This window comes from Furipterus horrens, unplaced genomic scaffold (genome assembly GCF_987537825.1).
Source record: "Furipterus horrens unplaced genomic scaffold, mFurHor1.1.pri manual_scaffold_2, whole genome shotgun sequence".
Classification (NCBI taxonomy): Eukaryota; Metazoa; Chordata; class Mammalia; order Chiroptera; family Furipteridae; genus Furipterus; species Furipterus horrens.
The window spans coordinates 190,014,209-190,036,819 of record NW_028327172.1 but is presented as its reverse complement, the minus strand read 5'-3'; the positions used below and the strand labels follow the sequence as shown (position 1 = coordinate 190,036,819).

The 22,611-nt window shown below is 33.9% G+C and overlaps 1 protein-coding gene across 1 annotated transcript; it reads right to left on the bottom strand.

The window, feature by feature from the left end:
• Positions 1 to 1,146: 1,146 nt before the first annotated feature.
• On the bottom strand, positions 1,147 to 22,394 carry GNPDA2 (glucosamine-6-phosphate deaminase 2). Its single transcript, XM_090266920.1, is given in 7 exon segments — positions 1,147 to 1,488; positions 1,490 to 1,545; positions 9,212 to 9,386; positions 10,698 to 10,882; positions 16,612 to 16,794; positions 17,857 to 17,958; positions 22,238 to 22,394. Coding segments are annotated over 7 exon segments (861 nt in total). The 5' UTR covers positions 22,362 to 22,394; the 3' UTR covers positions 1,147 to 1,452.
• Between the last annotated feature and the right edge of the window lie 217 nt (positions 22,395 to 22,611).

Sequence of the window (22,611 nt, the reverse complement as noted above, 5' to 3'; positions counted from 1 at the left end):
GGTGAACCATACACCCAGACCGGTATCTAGCTTTTTCACTGTTATCACCTAAGTTATATAGTGTAGTCTGCAGTAACCGATACTTTGTTACCAGGTGTGACTGGAAGATGATCCTGATTGACTAGTCATTTAAAAGCCATTTATAACGCAGCTATTACAGCTTCCTTATCTGGAATTAAAGCAGTATTTTTTTTTTTTTTTACCCTAACAATTTAAATTATTTTTATTGAACTTTTTATATATTTACTATTTAAGTATTTTAAGCAACTTAACTGTAAATACATTTCAACCACAAAGGCGATTAAGCAGGTAATATGTAATGCTTATTCTACTGGACGGGCTTATAACATGCAAAATATTCAGAGGAAAAGGGGGTGTCTTTTACTCTTCAAGGAGCAAGACTAAGAAATTATAGGCAGAGTCATTGTCTCTTAACTTAAATCGCCTATTTGCATGATGGCAACAAACTAAATTAAATGCAGGCTCAATAGCCATTGTTAACTGTCAGAATATCTCAGATGCATGTATTCAGTTTCAGGTCTGGAAATAAGATTTAGATAACGTTTATTTATTATAAGCTTTATTGGAGTTAAAGATAGAAAACAATATACTTTTATTTGCAGTTTAATGATGCAAGTTCTTATGGCAATGTAAAGTATTTTACAATAACTTTGATATATACTTCATTATATTATCCTTTTAGACAAGTATGTAAGGAATAAAGCTAATCATTTATGAAGTTTTAATAATCAGAGAAGTTTCTTTAGAAGAACTTCCTTACATGTGTTACTAGATATAAAGCTCATAAATTGCCAAAATACTCATATTAAAAGCATGAATCCAAGTCATTAAATAAAAACAAGAGCACATTTGTAAAAAAAAAAGGTGCACAAAAATCATGCCCTTATTCACACTTTTCAGAAGGATGTATATATACTTTTAGGCACTGTTATCTCTTCAAATTTTCTGTACCTACAATATATAGCAGGACTTTTGATGTCCAGGATGCTACTGCAGGAAAATGACTTAAGGCAACCACGTGCAGAAAGCTTGTGTAATGCACAGAAAAATACAAAGAGCATTTCAAAAGTAAATGTTTGCATTGATAGTTCTGGCTTCATGTGATTAAAAATAATCTAACACTGGAGTCATATGAATGTATGTGGTGTAACAGACTCTTTACCTTTAAAATGACTTAAGATATTTAAACAGGCAGACATTTCATTTCTGTGCTGGTTTATAGAGTGGATATGTGGCTTCTGTACTTTAAAACAAATAGCTGATTAACTACGAAAGCCAACTATTCCTAAACCCTAGTATAAAATGGACACATTCTAAAAATGGAATGTTTAATATATAGGTATTGGACTTCAAAAATGACAATCTCCAAAAATTCTCCATATTTTATCATATTGCATAGGTGCAAATTCATCTATTATAAAAGTGTTCTGTTCATTCAAGCAGAATTTTGCTCCAATCTCCTTCAATGTCCTTCTTTCATACTGTATAGTGGATCCACAAGTTTATTGTGCACATGCATTAAACCTTGAAGAAAAAAAGCACAGTGCTAGTCGTATTTTAAATTTCAAATTATATCTCATTTACTTCAGAAAACAAAGATGTTTAAGTATGTAGGTTCCCATATGATATAAAATTGTTTATTTTTAAAATGCAAATGGAATTATTTCAGAAAGTTAAGTTTTAAATATCTAGTAAATACCAACTTACAATTATTTATGAATCTGTAGACCTAGAACGTGTACAAGTTGTTTGGGAGTAATCAGAAGCAGAACAGTTCCTGTCTTCAGAGCTGCATATTTTAATACCTACTTGGTTAATACATTTAATTACATGTAAGTGTTGAGTTTGATCCTCAGTCATTTCCTCTGCCAGATTCCAATGAAGAACTCAGAACTCTTGTTACACTAGGATAGACTTGCAAGCGATTTGGTCTAACCCAAAACATCCGTGGAGATATTTGGTCCACACCAAATGGTCCTTGAAATTTGGTTCTACCAAAAATGCCCATGCTGAGAAAATATCCCTGGGTTTAAATAGCCCGTAATGTTTATACTTTTGGTTTACAGAATTAATACATAAAAAGTACTCTCAAGAACCTTTTGGCATGGTCCAAATGTCTTCGTGGACATCTTGGACAGGATCAAATGCCCACTAATACTGGGATAGCTTTAGTTCTCCAATAGATCATTGCATCCATCCATCTGGCAAATGATTTTCCACTGTTTTGACGTATATACAATAGAGGTTGATTAAGAGCCACACCAAGGGAGGTTTACTAAAACAATACAGCAGAGAACCTATATTAAATACTGATCTTCCAAGTAGATTTAAATAATTGGTAATGCTTATAAATTGTTTTTATTAAAGTTTCTTGGGGAATATCTTCCAGTTACTAATGTCTTCATACATACATACTATATTTCTTTGAAGGAAACAAAAAGATTGTCCCAATTAATGAACTAAAGATTTTGTATTCTGAAAGTTAAATGAGTTAAACTGTTCATACTGTTAAGAACAAAGAGGCTGGAGAAATGGACTTGTAATTTTCTTAGGAAATGGGATTATTGGATTGTGGAGACAGCGTCTTGGTTAATAAGTGTTGTATTATAGATAGTCCTTGTCAGGAAAGCTGGAAGAGTACTCTAAAATCTAAACTGTGAGGCGGTCCTGTAAGAATTAAGTGAAGACAGGAACACGCAAAGAACACTTAAGTATTTAAGTAGTAGGAGAAAAACCATAAGCCACAAGTCTTAAAAGGAGAGAAAAGAGAAAATTCATTAGTGCACATCTGAAAGTGAGAGAATGCTAACTGCTCAACAGCCTACTTCATTATTAATCAGCATCTTAAATTTAACAGGGTCCAGATCAGTTTGTTCCCTTCCAAACCGTTTTTCTTCGGAAATCTTCGTATGCGGTGTTACACTTCAGTGAGCTGCTCAAGTTGGACAACTATAACCCACTGTTAATCTTCTGTTTTAGAATTCAGCAGCAAGACTAGTTGGCACTACAGACCTTCACTTGATGATGAGGTTCTCTCTTAAAAACTCCTAAGTTGAATTTGTCAAGTGAAAATGTGCTGAGCACTACACTGTAGAGTATGGGATGTTGACCCTCATGACCACGTGGCTGACTGGGCTGCCCTGCATCACAGGAGTATTTTACTGCATATCGATAGCCCAGGACAAGATCAAAATTCAATGCAGTTTTTACTGAATGTATCACTCTCGCACCCTTATAAAGCTGAAGGACTGTCTGCACTTTCAAAATGTATCCCAATTAGCCACAGTCCTTCATCTCCCTGCTGCCACTCTTGTTGAAGCCATTCTTCAAATTTAATTGCTTCCGACCCCCCAATTCCATTCCCTGCCCCCGTACTGTAATGCATGTGCCACACAGCAGGCAACCTAGTCTTTCTAAAACAGAAACTGGATTGTACAGTTTCCCTGACTAAAATTCTCCAGTTGCCCTGGTCACTTAGAAAACAATTTAGGTTTTATTCTGTTGTCTTTGTTTATCCTTCTATCCCCTGTCCTCTCACCTTCCCATCTGTATGCTGTACTCAACCCTAGGTTTGCTGCTATTACCCCAGAAAAGCTAAGCCTAGTTCCAGGGCCGGACCTTTATCGCTGCTGTTTGATTCAGCATGGAATGCTCTTCTCCCTGAGCAAAGCATCACTCCTTTTTATTTACTAGGTGACAGCCCAAATATCACCTTAAAATACACATTCATGCCACTTTCTGAAAAGCAATTCGCATTCTTAGAAAGTATGATTTTCTACTATGTCTCTAACTAGAAACGAAGGTCCAGGACCTTCTATTCACTGTTTTAAGTCCAGGGTCATTACACACAGTGGAAGCTCAATAAACATTTATTTTAAAAAGTCCATGAAGCTTTAGTGAGATGGTCATACCTAGTAGCATTTTTTAATTTAAAAATCAATCTAGAACATATGATAGAAATAAGTTAGTAAAACACAGAAAAGAGACAAGAGAAAGATTCTATAGTTCATGGTCCTTAAGTTAGGACAGAGGAGGATCACGGGCATTGACAGAATGGCTAGACCTTAAAGGAAAGGATGGCTGGGGATCAGGGTAAATTTATAATATTGGAAGCAGGACTGCAGAGGGACACATGTTAAGCCTTCTGTGCAGCTAGAAGGAAAGAAGAAGGGTCAACTGGTTAAAGTGAGTAATGGGAAAAGTTTAAAACCTGCAAAAGTTGGAGCAACAACTAACCCAGGAAATAAAAGGGTTTTGTGTAAGCTCCAAACTAAGCATGAAGGCATTTCATTGGTTCAGCCTCCGCCTCAGGTATATATGGCAGCCATTTAGCTCTCTGACCTTATTTATTAAATGAGCAATCTCAGCTCAAAAATTCAAAACATATTACAGAAGTCTTATAATGATGTTTCATTTATATATGTCTTAAATAGTATAATATCTAATAGTTGAATGTTTCCATAGTGATAGGTCCTATAAAGTTATACAACTGCCCCCAAATGCTTACTAGTGTTTTGAAGACAAAAAGCCTGTGATAAAAATTCGTGAATATGTGGACGAACCAATAAATGTTTCATATATTTCATTCATTAGAGTGTTTTACGCAAAGCTATCCCTGAGGCTGGATTTTAAATCATCAATTTACTTCTCAATATGTAAAACTATTTTTCTCAGGGTTAATAAAACCCCCTTCCCATACCCTTTTGGTGCTATAAAGGCTGCTACAGTTAATTTTATACCCTTATAGGGAAGAAATTAGCTCTTGGATGTTCAAATGTAAGAGTTCTGAGGGAAGCCAGAACAGAATTAATCCATAAGCATTTTTTCAATGAACATTCTTTGTGTTCTTCATGGAGGCTAGTTTTAAACTAAACTAGCCATTTTGCCCATGGCCTACATTCTAATATTGGGATTTCCAAGGTTAAAAAAACAAATAACAACAACAAAAACCTAAGGTACCATCATTGTTTAAAAAAAAAACGTTAAACACTCCATATTTAAACATAACAACAATTAAACTCAGAATGCAGGAAACAGTTGACACTGAACCACCTCTGACTCCTAGGCTGACGACAGTCAGAAGCTGCCACCTGACAGAAATCACGTACAGTACAGCATCAATCGACCTGGAGTCCTGGGACATAACTGAGTTGGAAAAGGTTCAAGGAGTCCTCAATTCTCCCGCATTAATCTATAAACTTATATGTATGAATGTGCATTTCTTTGAGGATAGTTCCTTTTCACCAGATTTTCAAAGTGGCCCATGTAGCAAAAAGGTGAAGAGCCACTTACAAGTCAACCCTGGTTTGCCTTTGTGCTCTTAATCTATACATTTCCTTTTGTTTTTGAAAGGATAATTTAGCCCCATTTTATGAACACCCATTAAATGTTCTTTGTTCTATTAACAGGAACTTTTTCTCCTGCTATATTAGCTCATCCTTACATATGTGTTACCCTTCTTCCAGTGTTTTCAATACCGGCTGATTAGTTTTCTTCAACGATTATTTATAACTATCTTCCTTATTCAATATCCTTTGGATTTCATTGTATGATTTACATAGTATAGCATTTAAACTGATAGGGTTTCATAGTCATGTGGTCATCTACCCATCTGCCTATCCAACCACCCTAACCTTGATCAGGTGCCTCCAGTGTACCAGGCACACTCCTAGATGATGAAATAATGTAGTAAACAAAACTAAAGCCCCTACCTTTGTGAAGCTTTTATTTTAATGCAATATATTACATTTTATCTTCTCAAATCATGTAATGAGCCAACTTTTTGTGAAGAATATGAACTACTTTCAGTCAGGGATACTTCTTATACTTTTGACTAACCCTGTGTTAGACAATGTGCTTGAAAACACTTTAACCCATGTTTCTTGGCTGATGGCACTAACTGGAAAATATAATTTACATTTACCAAAAATATTACATCAACGGAAATATCTGCTAATGAAAAAGATTTACCAGATGATATCTCCACACAGAACCAATCTTTCTTAAAACAGGATTTAACTGAAATGTTTAATCCATTTTCACAACCAGTATATAAAGAGCAGTAAACTGGAGGCTGGAGGGAACCAAGAAGAGAGGGCACAACAAAGACAGTGGTACTTTCAACCATGGGGTTCAGAAGATGTTTTGTCTTCTGGAGGATCAGCTTTTAAGGATCATTCTTAATACAATTCATCTATCATTTCTTACAGCTTTGATCATGGAAAAAAATACATTAGAGCTTTAAAACACAACCAAAAACATCAGGATAAACATTAAAAATTCAACTCCTTTATAAATTTTTCTCTTTTAAAGTATACATTGGCTATATATTTTATACGTAAGATAAAGCCACTTCCCAACTAGAAATTTTGAACATTTTATTAGTTGATATTTGGATAATAAGAATTTACTATGACTTAAGATAAAAACTGGTAACTTTCTGCATAAGAATTTGATAACATAAATAACTGCTACTTAAATAATAAATAAGTAAATTATTCTAATGAGTATTGAAAAATGTATAGACTTCCTGACATGTTGCCAGAAGAAGAAAAGTTAAATATCATAGACTATAAATGTCAATTTTACAGTTTGAGCTCAATGTAAACTCATTCAACCACTGTCAAGGTATTGGAACAGGAACTAAAAAGGATGAAATAGAACAAAAAAAAAATGTTCATTTAAAATAAATATTATCTCGCCCTATCTGTTGTGGCTCAGTGCAGTGAACTCTGGCCTGAGAACAAAAAAGGTCACCAGTTCGATTCCCAGTCAGGGCACATGCCTAGGTTGCAGGCCAGGTCTCCAGTTGGGGGCATGAAAGAGGCAACCACACAGTGATGTTTCTCTCTCTTTCTACCTCCCTCCCCTCCACTCTCTAAAAATAAATAAATAAAGTCTTTAAAAATATATTATTTCAAGCACATAAAACATAAGCTTTACTTTAAAAAGCAAAAACTATGTTTTCTTGTGATATTCTTTTATATTTCAAAAGGTATACATTAAAATAAACTTCCATTTACTGATGATTCTTACTGTTTTAAATGTCATTAACCAACATTTTCTTCAGAAGCTAAATAAGCAAAACCCTTTCAAATTCCTGTGGTACATTTTAATGATGGCAGAAGAAAGGGTAGTGATGGAAATGGAATTTGAATGACAGATGATAATTGTAGAATTCATATCCTACAGTACATAGTGAAGTGGTAGAATAACTCAATGAGGGTAAGACAAATATAAAAACTACATTTATAATATTATAAAATCTTATATTTATTTATAATATTACAAATGTAGTTTTTATAGCAATTATTCTACCCTTTATCAAAATACTTGATTGTAGATGAGCCCAGAACAATACCTCAATTCCATTTTTCTCCATATTGAAAGAGGGATCCTGACAGAAGCTAAGATTCTGAGCTTCTTCAGAAATACCTATGGCTCAGGGAAACACGCAGTGTCCTCAAAAGGCTCTGCAGCAATTCTCTCATGAATACTAGCTGTGCTCTTCAAACTGTTTCAGAAAGGTTTATAATCTGGAGGAGGAACTGAAAGAACTAAACACATTTAATCATCTAGTTCCCTTCTATTTTTACATTTTCTTTAACATACGTCTATGCCTTTTTGGAAGCAATATAGTTTAGATCACACCGTATCCAGAGTTTACCCTTCTATGAGGTACAACCACAGTGGACAAAAGCCTGGCTCACCCGCCCAGCTCACCCATGTGTAAGCTGTATGACTTCGGGTACATGACTTAATGAATGTCCACTTCACAGAAATACTTTTGAAGAGTATTTTGTAAAACAGGAAAACTCTCACAACAGATAAGTGCAAATACAAAACTATATACACATGATCAAAATGTACAAGTTAGACTATTTTAACTGTTTACCAAACTCCCCTTTGTGCATCACCTTTCAGATTTTTGCCATATTCACACACTTACATGAACTATGAGTTACCCATATCCTTTAGATTGACTTACTGTTTTTAAGGTTATGTACTATATTTCATGAATATGAGGCACTGAAGACTTTTAGACACACCATTATTTTATGTACTACTAAGAAAAAAAATGCTACTAGATACACTACAATAGGCCACCAGTTTTAAACACATCCCAATCTTACACAAGATAAAAGTAAAAAAAAATGTGTGCGGCAATAAAATATGGTAACTTCTTTAACGTTTATATCCATGAAATACAGGTTTGATTGGTATAATTGTACTAATATGTGTTAAGTAAATACCTAGTTACTGAAGTAAAAATTAAAAATTTATATTCACATATTACATACTTTATGGATTACTCACCTACACATATGACCAATTACATATTTTTATATCAGCTATATAAATATGGTGCTTTATAAAGAGTACCTATTTATATAGCTTGTTTATGCTTGTATATGTATGTATATTTATACATGGAGTTGACTCTTAAGCAGGAAATGAATGGCTTCTAAACTGAGTGTACTCAAAATTTTCCTTGAAAATCTTTTAAATTATCCATTACATCAAGCACAGGTGGTTTTATACACATAACCTGGTATGATGAGGTTTAAGAATTACCGAAACAGACTGATAGACTGCAGGAAGAAGCAAGAGAGAAATACATGTGCAGAAGTCTGGGCAAACTCCTGCTTACTTGTAGAGTTTATGCCATACTGTTTGACATTTAACAATTATAACTTTAATATGTGGGGATAATTTGTTTGAAATTGTGAAAATTAAATGAGATAGTGGGCAATCTATCTTATCTGCTGATTAGACTCTAAACACAGATACATACCTTGGGGAAAGAGGTGGGACAGATAAAAAATCAGAAACGACATATATACACACATACACACACACATTTCCTTTGGGTTATTTAATCTTGTGTATTTGATATGAAATTAAAAATCTTATTAAACTTTGGAGTTCAAGAAAAATCTTGTGTATTAAAAATATAGAATGAAGAGATTCTCTTCATGAAAATAAATAGGATATTACCTGAAAGCGATTGTGTGAGGTGAGATATTCCTTGAATATCGTTTCTATACTTGAAAGAACTGGCTATATGTCAGCACATTGCCAGTTTTTAATAGACCACAGTGCAGGCTGTAACTCTACAATCATATTAAGTTTCAACTGTCATCTATAAGGGAACATCCTCACATTCTGCTTTTGAAATTTCAATGCTCACCTTTAAAGTACTTCACAGTTTTAACTCTTAATTCTAAGGTAGCATCCTCATCACACACAAAAATAGTTCGGGGATGCTGCTGGAAAGCTGAAACAGTCCACATGTGGTTGACTCCTTCTTCTATTGCTTTGTAGAGAGCAAATGCCTTATGTGCGCCAGTTATGAGGATCATTACCTGAAACATCATGAACATTACTTGTTAATTCTTAGAACATTGCAAATAATGGAGAAGCTCTATTTGTTTTTAAAAAAGTGACCTTAGCATCAATATTGTTCTGATGATAAAATAAAAATAAATAGCCCCATATTTCTTCATAGTGCGAGGTATTTATTTCTATTCTTTAAGGTAATAGGAAAATAATTAAGTATGAAACATACTTGTTTCAAAAGAATGCTATAAAAATATTAATGCACTAAGTCCTTGGGAAAATGATAAAGCCCTTGAATAGTTCTGCCAAAATGGTTTTCTTTATAATCCTACTGGGAATGAATACTTGACATGAATGGCCTCATATAAATGTGTTGGAAAATTTTACCAAAAGAAAAAAACAATCAATATTTGAGTAATTCTCTGTTCATTTTAAGAATCAGCACAAGAGGTGCATTATAATTTAAATCTTGCTAAATATAAAGAAATGGTTGCATAACTTTCAGTTTCATATTTTAGAAATAAGATTGTTCTAAATCTGCTTTTCAATTTATTTATACAATAAATTGTAGTCTTTGAAAGGTTTTTCGTACATTGATGACTTTTAGATGAAAAACTCCTACACTGTGAATAACAGTTCTTTCTGTAAGTTCAAATCTAGACATATTTTCATCAAGATCAGTTACGTAGTACTCACTCCCTTGTCTGTACTCTTTCCTCTGAAACTGCCCATTTGGCTGCCAGAAAGGTATGAAGTTCAGGGTTCCCCTATAATGTAACCACTTATAATCATGAGCTGACTGCTTTTACTATTTTCAGGGAAGGAAATGATAGTCCAATTAAAATTGTAAATTAGACAGGGTCTACTGTTTAGAGCTCTGGCCTTTTAAAATATACCAAATTTAGAACAGATCCAGTCCTAGATGAGTTTTCTGCTGGAAACCAACATCCCCATACAGTCAAGAAGCACATTACGTTAAATTATTCTGAACCTCCAAAAGTAGTTTTGTATTAACTATCATTGCATCTTTGTCCCAATAGTTCTTTACAAGAATATTTCACTTAAAAACAGACCAAATATCATCAGGGTGATTTTAGGACCTCAAACTAATAAGCAGGAGTAGGCAAGTCAAGGAGTACCCCAGAAGAGGTAGTGCCTAATTCTTAGTTTACAGCTCAAAAGACTTAATTTAGTTGAAGTCTAAACATGGCGATGAGACAAAAAGGTTCCTGAAAGCTAGACAATGTAAAGTGTAAGATGCAACCAAAACTTAACTTATTAGGTACCATAATTCCTCCAATATCTACGAATATCAAAGGAAAAACATTAATTCTTACTTCTCTAGCATCCATCACTGTCCCCACACCAACTGTTAGAGCCATAGTTGGCACCTTTGATAAATCTCCATCAAAATATTTAGCATTTGCTAAAATGGTGTCCATTGCTAGAGTCTTTAATCTTGTCCTTGATACTAAACTGGATCCTGGTTCATTGAAAGCGATATGACCGTCCGGACCAATTCCTTTAAAAAAGACACACACAAATATAGATATGTAAATAAGGCTTTCAAAATTCAACATGTCTTAAAGAGCAAAGAAACAATTATAATCATGCTTACCTTGTTTATCTAATAGCTGAATTCCTATTGTTGCTTCAAAATATGTTTCCATATGTATTTGATTCAATAAGCATGTCACTTTTTTATATGCTTTGCATTGAGCTAGCATGATCCCATTAGCAGTAAAATCAAGCATGTCCTCATATTAGAATAATACATTTATAAAGCATTTCCACGTGCATCATCTCAACAACAGATATATTTAGCAATCCTGTGAGACAGATTAGGCTTATCTATTTCCCTTACCTCCCCCAACTTTCTTAACCTCAGAAGGACTCACTGATGCTCCAGGATAATATATGACTTATGCATGGTAAAACTGTGTAATTACTGAGACAACTGAAATCTGAATTTTCTGATTCCTACCCAGTGGTCTTTCTTTACACTCACACTTTAACTTCCTTGGCTCTAGTCTGGCTGGGACAATTAATTCCTCCTCCTTCCGGTAGTACAGTTCCCTCGTTATAAAAATGTCGGAACTGGACAAGATATTTCCTAGGGCAGTAGCTTTCTTCAAATTTTTTGTTACTACAACCTCTTGTAAGAAATACATCTGAGGCTGCAATCTAGTATATGTACACACCCATGCTCACATAAATACGATCAAAACGAGAATTGCATGAAACAATATCCTTTATTAGGAGCCACAGAAGCTACTTTGGATTACAATCAATTTCATTCACATACCATACAAAAGGGAAATACTGGTCATGACTGACTGTATTGATTTTATGACTTAATAGGGAGCGACAACTACAGTTTGAAAATCCTGCTTCAAGGAGATCTACTGTTGGCTCTAATACTCTAAGATGGCCTCTAAAATTCAGGTAAAAATATGACATTCCTTATTTGAAGGATATTGCTGGTATACCTTTTTATAAAATCAAGACTCTTTCTATGGCATAATAAATCAAGTTTCACTTACATGTACTAGCTAATCAGATTTCAGGTAACCTCAATAAAAAAATACACCCGTCAGATCTCTGAGTCAAAATATCTATTACATTTATAATCTGCATATTTATTTTAATGATATTGTATTTTACTGACTCCTAACAAACAAATCTGACAAATTACTCCCAGGCTAAAACAAGATAAAACATGACAGAGTAACCTGGTTTTGAAGGAATAAAAATGAAATGAAAACCTTAGGAAGCAGATACACTACTACCAAAGCACAATAATCTAGGAATTTTTAATGTGGACACATAAAGCCAGACCTACATGTGGTTAATATGTATGAATTGTTTCCACTATTAAGCATGTATCTGCTTATAAACACAAGTTTTAAATTATAGATATGAATCTTTCTAGACTTGTAAAACTGTTTTGTTTCACCTCTTTTTTTTTTAAATTATTTATTTGTTTGTTTGCTTATTTTATTTTTAGAGAGAGGGGAAAGGGGAAAGAGAGGGAGAGAAACATTTCTGTGTGGTTGCCTCTCACTCGCGCCCCCAACTGGGGACCTGACATGCAACCTAGTCATGTGCCCTGACTGGGAATCAAACCAGCGACACTTGGCTCGCAGGCCAACACTCAATCCACTGAGCCACAGCAGCCAGGGCTTTGTTTCACCTCTTAAATAAACTTCTCCCCAAATATTTATATTTCTCCATGTATGTAGAAAGAGGAAAGGATGGAGCCAGAAAAATAAAAGTTCTGGGAAAAACAGGAAGTCCTCCAAGATCAACATTAGTGTTCCTACTGGTGATTTGGGTCACACAACAGAGTACAGCAAAACTGAATTCATCAGCAATAGTTCATAATGGAGAAAGGCCCTTACATTCCTTTACAGACCAAGAGTAACTATCAGAAGTTGAGCTTCCTGATATAAATTATATTTTTAAAATGTTCATAGTGTTTTACAAAGCGTTATAAAACTTTCTTAAAAATAATTGTGAAATCTAAAAACAACAGCTAATTCTTGCTCAGTCTTGAAGTCAAAACTAAGATATCAGAACCGTTATGAAACACCCCTAAAACCTCAGAGTCTGGATTACATATACAGGGTGGGACAAAAGTAGATTTACAGTTGTTCATATGGGAAATAATAAATAGTAAATAACAATACAAGAATAACCTGTTTGGCGTTCTCACAACTGTAAACCTTTTGCCCTACTCTATGTCTTTCTTGTGTTACTATCGTTCTGTGGGGTAGACTGTGAACTTCATGAGAGTGAAAACTTTATCTTCATCATCACTGTGTTTTTACCATTTAGATCAACACATGACAGACAGGAGGTCCTCACTAAATAACGGGTGAATAAATAAATGGATGGCTGCTATCCTTGAATATGCTCCTAGTTTCTCCCTGCTTCATCTGCCCTGCTCTGCTCCTCTCGAAACAGGGATTAGATCAGTCATAATACCTACATGCCTCTTAAGCAGAATGACTGTGGTCTAAGGATAAGTAGTTGCCCCAACCTGAAGCAGAATTTCTTTCTGGAGATTCTGAAACCTGACGAGGGGTAGAGCTGAGGCATCTGATGACAGACAGCAATGTGGGAAAGGGTTAATGAGTCCCTGCTTTGGAGATACGAGGCACCCCGGTTCTTGTTCCCCGAAAGACTTGGTTTAATTCAACTCTTCTATCCAGTCTGTGAACTACCCTACAATCACTCCAATTACTTCACTTTTGGTCCCATTAGTAGACTATTGTTACTTGCAAACTAAAGTATCTAATCAGGTATCCAAAGGAAAATGTTAAAGCTTTCCTAAATATTTTTTTATTATCTCTTTTTAAAAACAAATTGCCTCATGATAATTTTAAAGTTAATAATGCCTTTAGAGTGTTATTTATAAAATTCCACATTTGTATACTTTACTGCTGGAGAGCATGATACGCCTTAATCTCAACATCTGAAATCAGAGGAAGAAGAACTTGTGAGTGTGTGTGCCCTCCTTTCTCTTTTCTCCTGAAGGAAGGGACTCCTGCTACATTCCCCAGCAGTGCAGCAGTGTGGCTTAAAATTCGTAAACTCCCCATTCTGGCCTGTAATCTCTAATCCAACTTTACCTTTAATAAAGCTGACATTTTGATCCCATTTGGCTCAGTTCTTAGTGTTTTTATTAACCAAACCCTGGAACAAAAGAAGGGTAAATGGTAAGACCCAGATACCAAGCCTCATCTTGAAAATCCAATGATGAGAAACCTACCTAGATCAACAAAGGCAAAGAATCAAATAAGATTCTTTCATGAGTACACATCCAATAATAGGGTACCAAATGGGAAAAAGGTCGAAGAAAATGAAATAAGCTAACCCTTCATTCCCTATACACAGCATAGTTATGTCCTTTGAATGGTAAACATAAACTGTCAGACCGTAGACCATCACGACTACAGTGAAGATGCTAACGGAAGAGGCAAGGAAATCCTCTTTAAGTTCTGTTGCGAGGGGCACAAAAACTACAGAAAGCTTAAGACAAATTGGTTAAAAAGAAAAGGAAAGTTCTTTTTAATAGTAGAAGTGAGTGATAAATAATTACAATTTATGCACCATTTCTTCAAAGGGAAAAGTAAGGTGACTTATAGTAAGTAAATGCACCAAAAAACTTTAGCTAAAAGGAAATGAGAAGTGACTTAAAGCTATTAGGAAAGAAGGAAGTTCTATTAGAAATCTTTGATAAGCGAGATTAGATTCAGCCTAAAATATTATGCTAAGCTATAGATGCTTGCTGAAAAGCAGGCAAAAGGACAAACTGGAATTAAAAACTTCTTATCAGTTTTTTTCCCAGTAAGTTCTATTTCCTGACATTTAGTCCACTAAGGGATTTGACACATGGGTCCTTCTGTAAAGTCAATAAATTAATAGGAAAAAAAAGTGTTCGATGAAGAAGAAAAAATTAAAAAAAAAACAAAAAACATTTTTCATGCACCCATTTTTAATAATGAATCTCTAAACTATAATCCTTTTTGTATAACAGTAAATGAGTGAAAATATTTCATGATATAACTAAAGTAAACAGTTTAGGTATATTATATTAGAGTAAGTCTACTGATTTTGGTATAGAGTTTAGAAAATTTGAAGAACACAGGGGTAATGCACTCCTTAAATGCTCTCAAGTATCTGTTGCCTTAGCCTTGATATTGGCAAGTGCAAATAGTAATTATCTCAGAAGTGAGCCATGTAGACGAAAGGGAAGTACAAATGTTTCCAGGAATACTGAGGTACTATTAGCAAATTTTATGTAAAACAGATAAGTTTTCTATTTTGAAAAGCAAAATAATCAAAGATTCTTGCTCAAATAAAAACCATTTCATCGACACAAGAAAGTAATTGATATTGGTTCTGCTAGGCAGGTGTAAAAATTTCCTTAAAGAGAGAATTTTGATCTTGCCAGATACCTTCATAAGTAGGTAATTCAGTTAAAAAGCAGGAAATCAAAAAAAAAAAAAAAAAAAAAAAAAAAGCAGGAAATCTAGTGAATTAAGAAACAATTATTTCAGCAACTATTGTTCAGAGAGAAAGACCGAACTAACACTATGGTGTACCAACAACATACCAACCACTGTACAAGACATTTTATAAATGTTGTAACACAGTTAATTGTTCCAAACTTTGGAATGGTTAACATTAATCCTGTTTTACAAATGACTTAATTATACTGAACCTCAGTTAACTTCCCAAGGTTATACAGATAATAAGTGGCCAAAACAGGATACAGATTTACGTCTGATTGTAAAACCCAATTTTCCCCAAGGGTAACCAACTGACTCAACCATACTTGGCCACCTCAACCATAAATTAGCCTCATACAGCTCTAGTGCAGATCTAATTCATGTAATTTCAGCAGCCTTCTAATAAATTAATTATAAGATACATCCAAAGAACTTACTTTTAATTCAGAGCTTTAGTATGCGTAGTTGAGAACTAAAGAATCTGCCAAAAAACTACTTTAGTTTCAGTGTAGTTGATGTTATTCTGATGTTACCATATTATATTGATGGTAATGAATTAGCTGTCTCAAATGTTTCATATTGATGACAGAAAACTATGTTGTCATTACAAAGGAAGAAACTCTTCCACCTATTTTCAATAATTATGCACACACAAACACACATAAATTTCTAATGGAATTTAGTCAGTTCAGCATTTAATCATTTTGGAGTTTATTAAGATAATTATACTACTCAATTCATATTAACTAAAGTCTGCTAATAAAATCTTACATCTTTCTTAACTGATTTTTTATTGAGATAAAGCAATTTAAGTGACTAGTAGAGAAATGCTAAAACCCACCTATTCCACACTCAACTTTTAGAAATTTAATCCTTTAATATGACAAGGAAGCTGGGTTGGTGTTTTAAAAAAAAGGGTAAGAATATCATTTAGAAAAAGAAACTCATCAGTTGCTTTGTAAGATGAAATACATGATCAATTCTAAGGAGGTAATTAGAAGAATTCGGCAGGGATTGCGATCCATTTCTCAAATCATGATTTGAACAATTCCAATTTGTTAACTTAAGATTACTTTTTGATGAAAATAAGGTAAATTAGAAACCAGTAGCTGAGTAAACATGTATTGCAGACAGTCACAGGTGTTCTTTTTACTACGCACTGGTAAGACTATTTTAATTCACAGCACTTAAACCAAATATTAATAAGTGATTAATGACAAAATGTCTTACATACCTCCAACAAAAAGATCAATTCCTCCAGCTTCTTTTATTTTCTTTTCAAATGCATCGCATTCTGCTTGTAAATCTGTAGCATTCCCATCAAGGATATGAGCATTATTAGGATCTATATCAACATGCTTAAAAAAGTTATTCCACATATAAGAATGGTAGCTTTCAGGATGATTTCTGGGAAGTCCTAAATACAAAGTTAATAAATATAAATGTAATTATTTTCACAAATAAATCTAAAATTTACTTTTCTGATTAAGTTCTAGATGTTATTTAAAATACATCTTTCTACACCACTTTCAATTTAAAAGCAATTTTTATGTGAAATATATGTCAGGTATTATTTTAACCATAATATATGTATGCTAACTCAATTAATTTGTACATCTATAAATATATTATCATCATTCCCATTTTATAGGTGAACAACAGAAACACAGAAAAGGTATATAACTTTCCTAAAGTTACATGGCTCATTGAGGGTCTGAAATTCAAACACAGAAGTCCAGTTCATGTGTTTTTAGTCACTATACGTACTCCATTTGTCAAACACGCAAAATTTTAACCAATGGAACTGATTATGTGTTAAACTCAACATAAAGTAATTAACCATACAACTAAAATGTTGGTCCATGTTTCTCCTGTATTCTTCCTATATGCCTACAAAGTATATTGAATCACAAGAGTTCTTTGGCTATCACTTAGGCTACCATTAAAAATGTTGTATTATATTTAAATGTTAGCACAGTTATATGCATCACAGATCTTTCTAGTTAAGCAAGTTACAATCAATAAATTATAAAAGCTTCAAAGCTACAAATATAAATAGCCTTAAACTTATGAAGTCTTTATTTTACTAACTACTTTTATATTTATATATTACTTTATTCCCCACAAGAAGACTGGTTTTAACTTTGCCTTAAGGAAGAAAAAAAAAGAAAAGAAATGTGAACAGATTAGATCAAAGTTACAAGATCGGTAAATTGCTGAGCCCAAGATGAATAGAGACCTTCTAATTTTTAGTCTCATATTCTTTCTACTATATTGTGCTATTATTGCAAAAATAGATTTTTAAAAATAATAAGTCCCCAAACTCATCACAGGCTATATAATATACTCTAGAAATATACTCACATTATATTCAAAACATAATTGCAAATTTTATTAAATATTCTCACAATATATTAATTTTACTTAAAACATAATATATATAACATATGCAAATAAATATTCAAATAATATAGCTTACCTACGTATTCATCCATGTTAAAAGTCTTCACATATTTAAAAGAAAGGTCTCCATTCTTGTGGTATTCTATTAGTTTTTTATAACATCCTAATGGTGTACTCCCTAAAACAGATAAAAACTACATTTTCTAACATAACTTAAAAATCTAATGAAAAAGTTTACATTAACTTTATCCTATATTGCCACTATATTAGGCAAATGATTAATATAAATATGCATTCAATTAAAAAATATATGATGAATTAGTCTCTTTTCAAGGTACATCAAAATTTTAGTAAACTAGAATTTGCTGATAGTTAGAAATCTGTCAACAGAAATTATAGTTCAGAAAATTATTCTTGAGTTGTTAGGTATTTGGAGTTAATATGTATATTCCAAGATTAGAAACTTTTAGAGAGCACATTTGAATTTTTTTAAAAATCTACCTTTTGAGAAAAAAAATTTGAGGATTTGTAGCTAAAGGATACATAAATGGACCAAATGTTCACCATATACTGAAATCAAAAGGAAAGCCAACACTAAAATTAAATATTGTCCCAACTTTCAAAATTGGTTCTGAAACTGGCAACAACTGAGTAAGGAAACTTAGCCTGTAAGTCTTTAACTGAAGCTCCTGTTCCTCATTGTTACTATGTGTTATTTTCAGTATGTGTCAGCAAAATGCATTATGTAAAATGACTTCTAGAAAATGGGATCTTGACTTTGCATACTTCATCTGAGTTCCTGATTTTATTGTTTTATAAATGCAATTCTTTACATGGCTTATAAAATTAAGAGGATGTTTGATAATCCTTCATGATATGGTACAATAAAGATAAGTCAATTTAGCCACTTGAGAATGGCCTCCCTTTGCTTTTTTGAACACACTGTACTTTTTCATTTAGCTACAAACTGGAAGGCAAGATTGGCTGCATTCTTATAGCAAGTGTCCTGGTCCTCCCGTTCCTGGCTAGAGTGTTGATTCCTAGTCCACCCATCACCACAAAACAAGGCGCCTGCACACAAAATTTCTACAGAACTGGCAGGCAGAAGAAGTATGATAGAACTAAACAGTCTCTGGCAAAAAAAATAAAATTGTGTATATGTATTTATGTATATGCATGCATGTATACACACACACACAGGAAGCATATTCTAGAGTAGTAAAAGGACTGCCTCTCATTTGAGAAGACAATAATAGAAGTGGCTATAAATAATACATATCATATAGACAGATTCAGAGAACACAAGACTATTAGATTTTCTTAAAGTTAAGCATACATATTGCTTTGAAATGCAATTAATAATTTAAAATTTATGTTGTTGAATTTTACAATTCCTTCTCAAAGAACTACAGCCCACTAACATGAAAAATAACTAAAGATGGATAAATATGCCTTTTCTTTTTTCTTATAAAAGCATAAATTCTGGGCTATCTTTCAATATCAAGGGCATAGTTATAGAAATCCCTCCTTAATTTAAGGATATATAAATAAAAAAGTGAGAAGTCACAATGATGATAACAAAAAACACACATTTTTCCACTTTTTAACCAAAGTGGCTAAAGAAAAAAAATGAAAGATGTGGTATAGTGTGTTTTGATTTAAAAAATTCATTTAACTATTTGCTTTGCAATACTCACTTACTAACATAATCAATACTTAGCAAGGGCTTACTATAATTCTGATAAAAATTAAGACTGTTTCTACCCTAGAAGAACTCAAAAGATGTGTTAGCAAGTACAAAGTAACTATAACACAAGGAAAACTATTATACATAACCTATAAGGAGTCCAGAGAACTGTAGTGAATCCAAGAAAACTATAGTTGCTTGTTGGAGGAAAAATCAAAGAAGATGGCATTTCAACTGAGTCTTGAAGGAGTGGAATCCCAATAGTCAAAGATGGGGTAAGTTGTAGTTGAGAACAGAAAAAAGATGGGGGAGGAGGTTCAAAGATGGCACTTGTATGCCTTATATGTGCTGGATACAATGCTAATGTTTTCGTACATGATATGTACATCTCACAAACTTGGGAGGTGGCATTATCTTTCCTATTATGAAGATAAAAGAACTGGGTCGAAAAGATTAAGATTAAGGTGTTGCAGGAACTCAGATCTCTGGGTAGGGGCACGTTTACATGCTCCTCCGTCCAGGTGTCCTGTGGCTCAGGAGATAAGCTGGCCTTGTCTCCACATGCGGCTTTAGGCTGTACAGGCCACTGAGTCATGGAATCCTGAGAACAAAGAGGTCTGTTAAGTACTCCATCTGCCTCCTTGTAAATAAAGTCTTAATTGGAGCTGGCCGTGAGGACTAGCCAGTCTGTTTTGTATCCTTGATAGGTGCTATCTAAGCCATGAGTTACCCTAGCTGTATTTTACACGTTAATGATACATTGTAAGAATTCTTTCACTATTGGCTGTAGAGCTCTCCCCCCTGTTCTATTTTTGTAACTTCTGAAATCCTAATAAAAGAACTTGGGGTCTCATGCTCGCTGCTGACTTGCCAGAGTGTGCACTGACCCCCTGATCGTCTCCATTCTGCTTGCTGGAATTACTCGCGTGTCCGGGATCACGATTAAATCTACATTAAGGAATTTGCTAAATATCACATGGCAGTGAAGCCAGAGATTCAAGAGTTTGTTTGGTTCCAGAGCTCATATGGTGTTCATTACATAACACGCTAGCAACATGAGTGAAAGTAAAGCCAGCAAGTTCAGGCCTATTCTTTAAACTAAAAGCAGGCTAATTTGCCTGTCATGATTCAGTGTAGGGGAACAGTGGGAATAAGTCAGGGAAGTAGGTCAGGCCCATAGCAGTCAGGCCCTTAAAAGTCAAGCTTGTTAAAATCACTTCAATCTATATATACAGAACAGATATAACTCAGAAATTGTTCATGGTTGGAGGATAATTACAATACAGCATATTACTTGCTCACATTTCAAAAGCACAGAGAGTAGGGGGCATGATTAACACAGTCAGTGGTCAATGAAAGAGAAAAGCAGAGACCCCAGCAAAGGTTTTCCACAGATACTCTCTTGGCAGGTATATTACTAGGCAGTTATACTAGCCAAAATAAAGCAGAAGGCACATATCTAAATACACAAAAACATGTTTAGTACTGTTGGCATTTATGGCTCTGAAGTTCTTCTGCCCTCACACTCACATCACAGTTTCTTTCTACATCATAATTAAGACAGTGATTACATTAGGAACCTGAATGCAGCCCAGGTTTACAGTATGCAAACTGATACAAACGCCATGGTTCAACCACTGGAGCTCACTAATCAGAACAGTGGTTGCCGAGAAGGCCCAGTAATGATGTGTATAATTTTATAAAGCGCCTCTTTGCTATTTGCCATTCTCATCAAGACCCACTGCACTGGACCGAAAAACAAAAAGCAAAACAGCAAACAGACAAAAAAAAAAGCCACTTTGGTGAACTAGAGAGTAACTTTCATAAAAATGATGCAAGTGCAAAAAAATATTATGACTGTACCTTTCATGTAGTTGGCATGTGTCGGGAGTGGGGAGGCACAGGAGAAGAAAATAAAACACATTTATGGGAGCTTTAAATTTATATAGTATTTGTAGTATCCGAGGGACTTGCACAGCATTCTTATTTGAGCTCAGAAGAGAATATAAGCTGTTATTATCCTTATCTCTCTAAAAGGTAAGGTGACTGAGGATGAGGAATGTAGAACAAATGCCTTACAGTAAGCAAGAAAGTAGCAGCTCTGATTCTGGGTCCAATACTCTTTCCTGTGGAAGTCTCCAGTATCAAGTAAAGTGCCACAAAATTAGTGACACTACTTGATTATTTTTTAAGGAAAAACTTAACCGAGAACTAAATCCAATAAAATATGTAGCAACTGCTTATGTTTATTCTGTCATGAAAACACACCAATCTGTAATTTTTCATTTATAATACTTCTATAAAAGAAAGAAAATAAACAGAAATAGCAAAAGGCTAATATGATAATATGAAGCAGCTAAGGTGAAATTAAGAGGCAACAGCACATGCTGTACGTACCTCTTAATGGTTAATAAGAAGTATAATCTAATAAGAAATTATATGAATAGTGAAAATGACATCCCTAAAAACAAACAAAACACTACAAGAAAATGGTACAAAAAAATAGTATCACCATCACTTAAGTCAGGATATTTCTTTTTGTATTTTGGAGTGGCAGGTGAGATAGAATTTAAACAAAGAAAACAGTAACAAAATATAGATGATAGGTATGTAGGTAGATAGATAGATAGAAAGATTTATTTCTGGCTTTATATACTAATATATCCAATCAGTGATGTGTTAATAAATGAACAAGAAACATTTTACTAAAGGAAACCCTTCAATTCCATAACTTTAAAGATCTAAAAATGGGGGAGCAAAGGTTTATTACCTGTTGGTAAACCCAGTGTAAAGTATCTGTCTTGTCCAGGTTTGAACTGAATGATGCGATTACAGATGTATTTGGCTGCCCATTCACTAGCCAAGTCATAGTTATCAAGAATGACAAGCCTCATTACGGTGATGCACAGCTCCCAGGACAATAAGTTCAAACCTGAGAAAATTCCATTTAAGAAGACTTGAAGTCATTTACAGACATTTAAATAGAAGTAAGTGTAACACACTGATGAATTAAAAATAGTCATTACTTACAAAAGACGTGCATATATCAAATACAATCTGTACTTTGAAAATAGTAAGACCAGCTGTTCTCTTTTGAACAGATCTTGGTTTCCAGGAAGTAGGCTAGGTCATATAAGTACATAT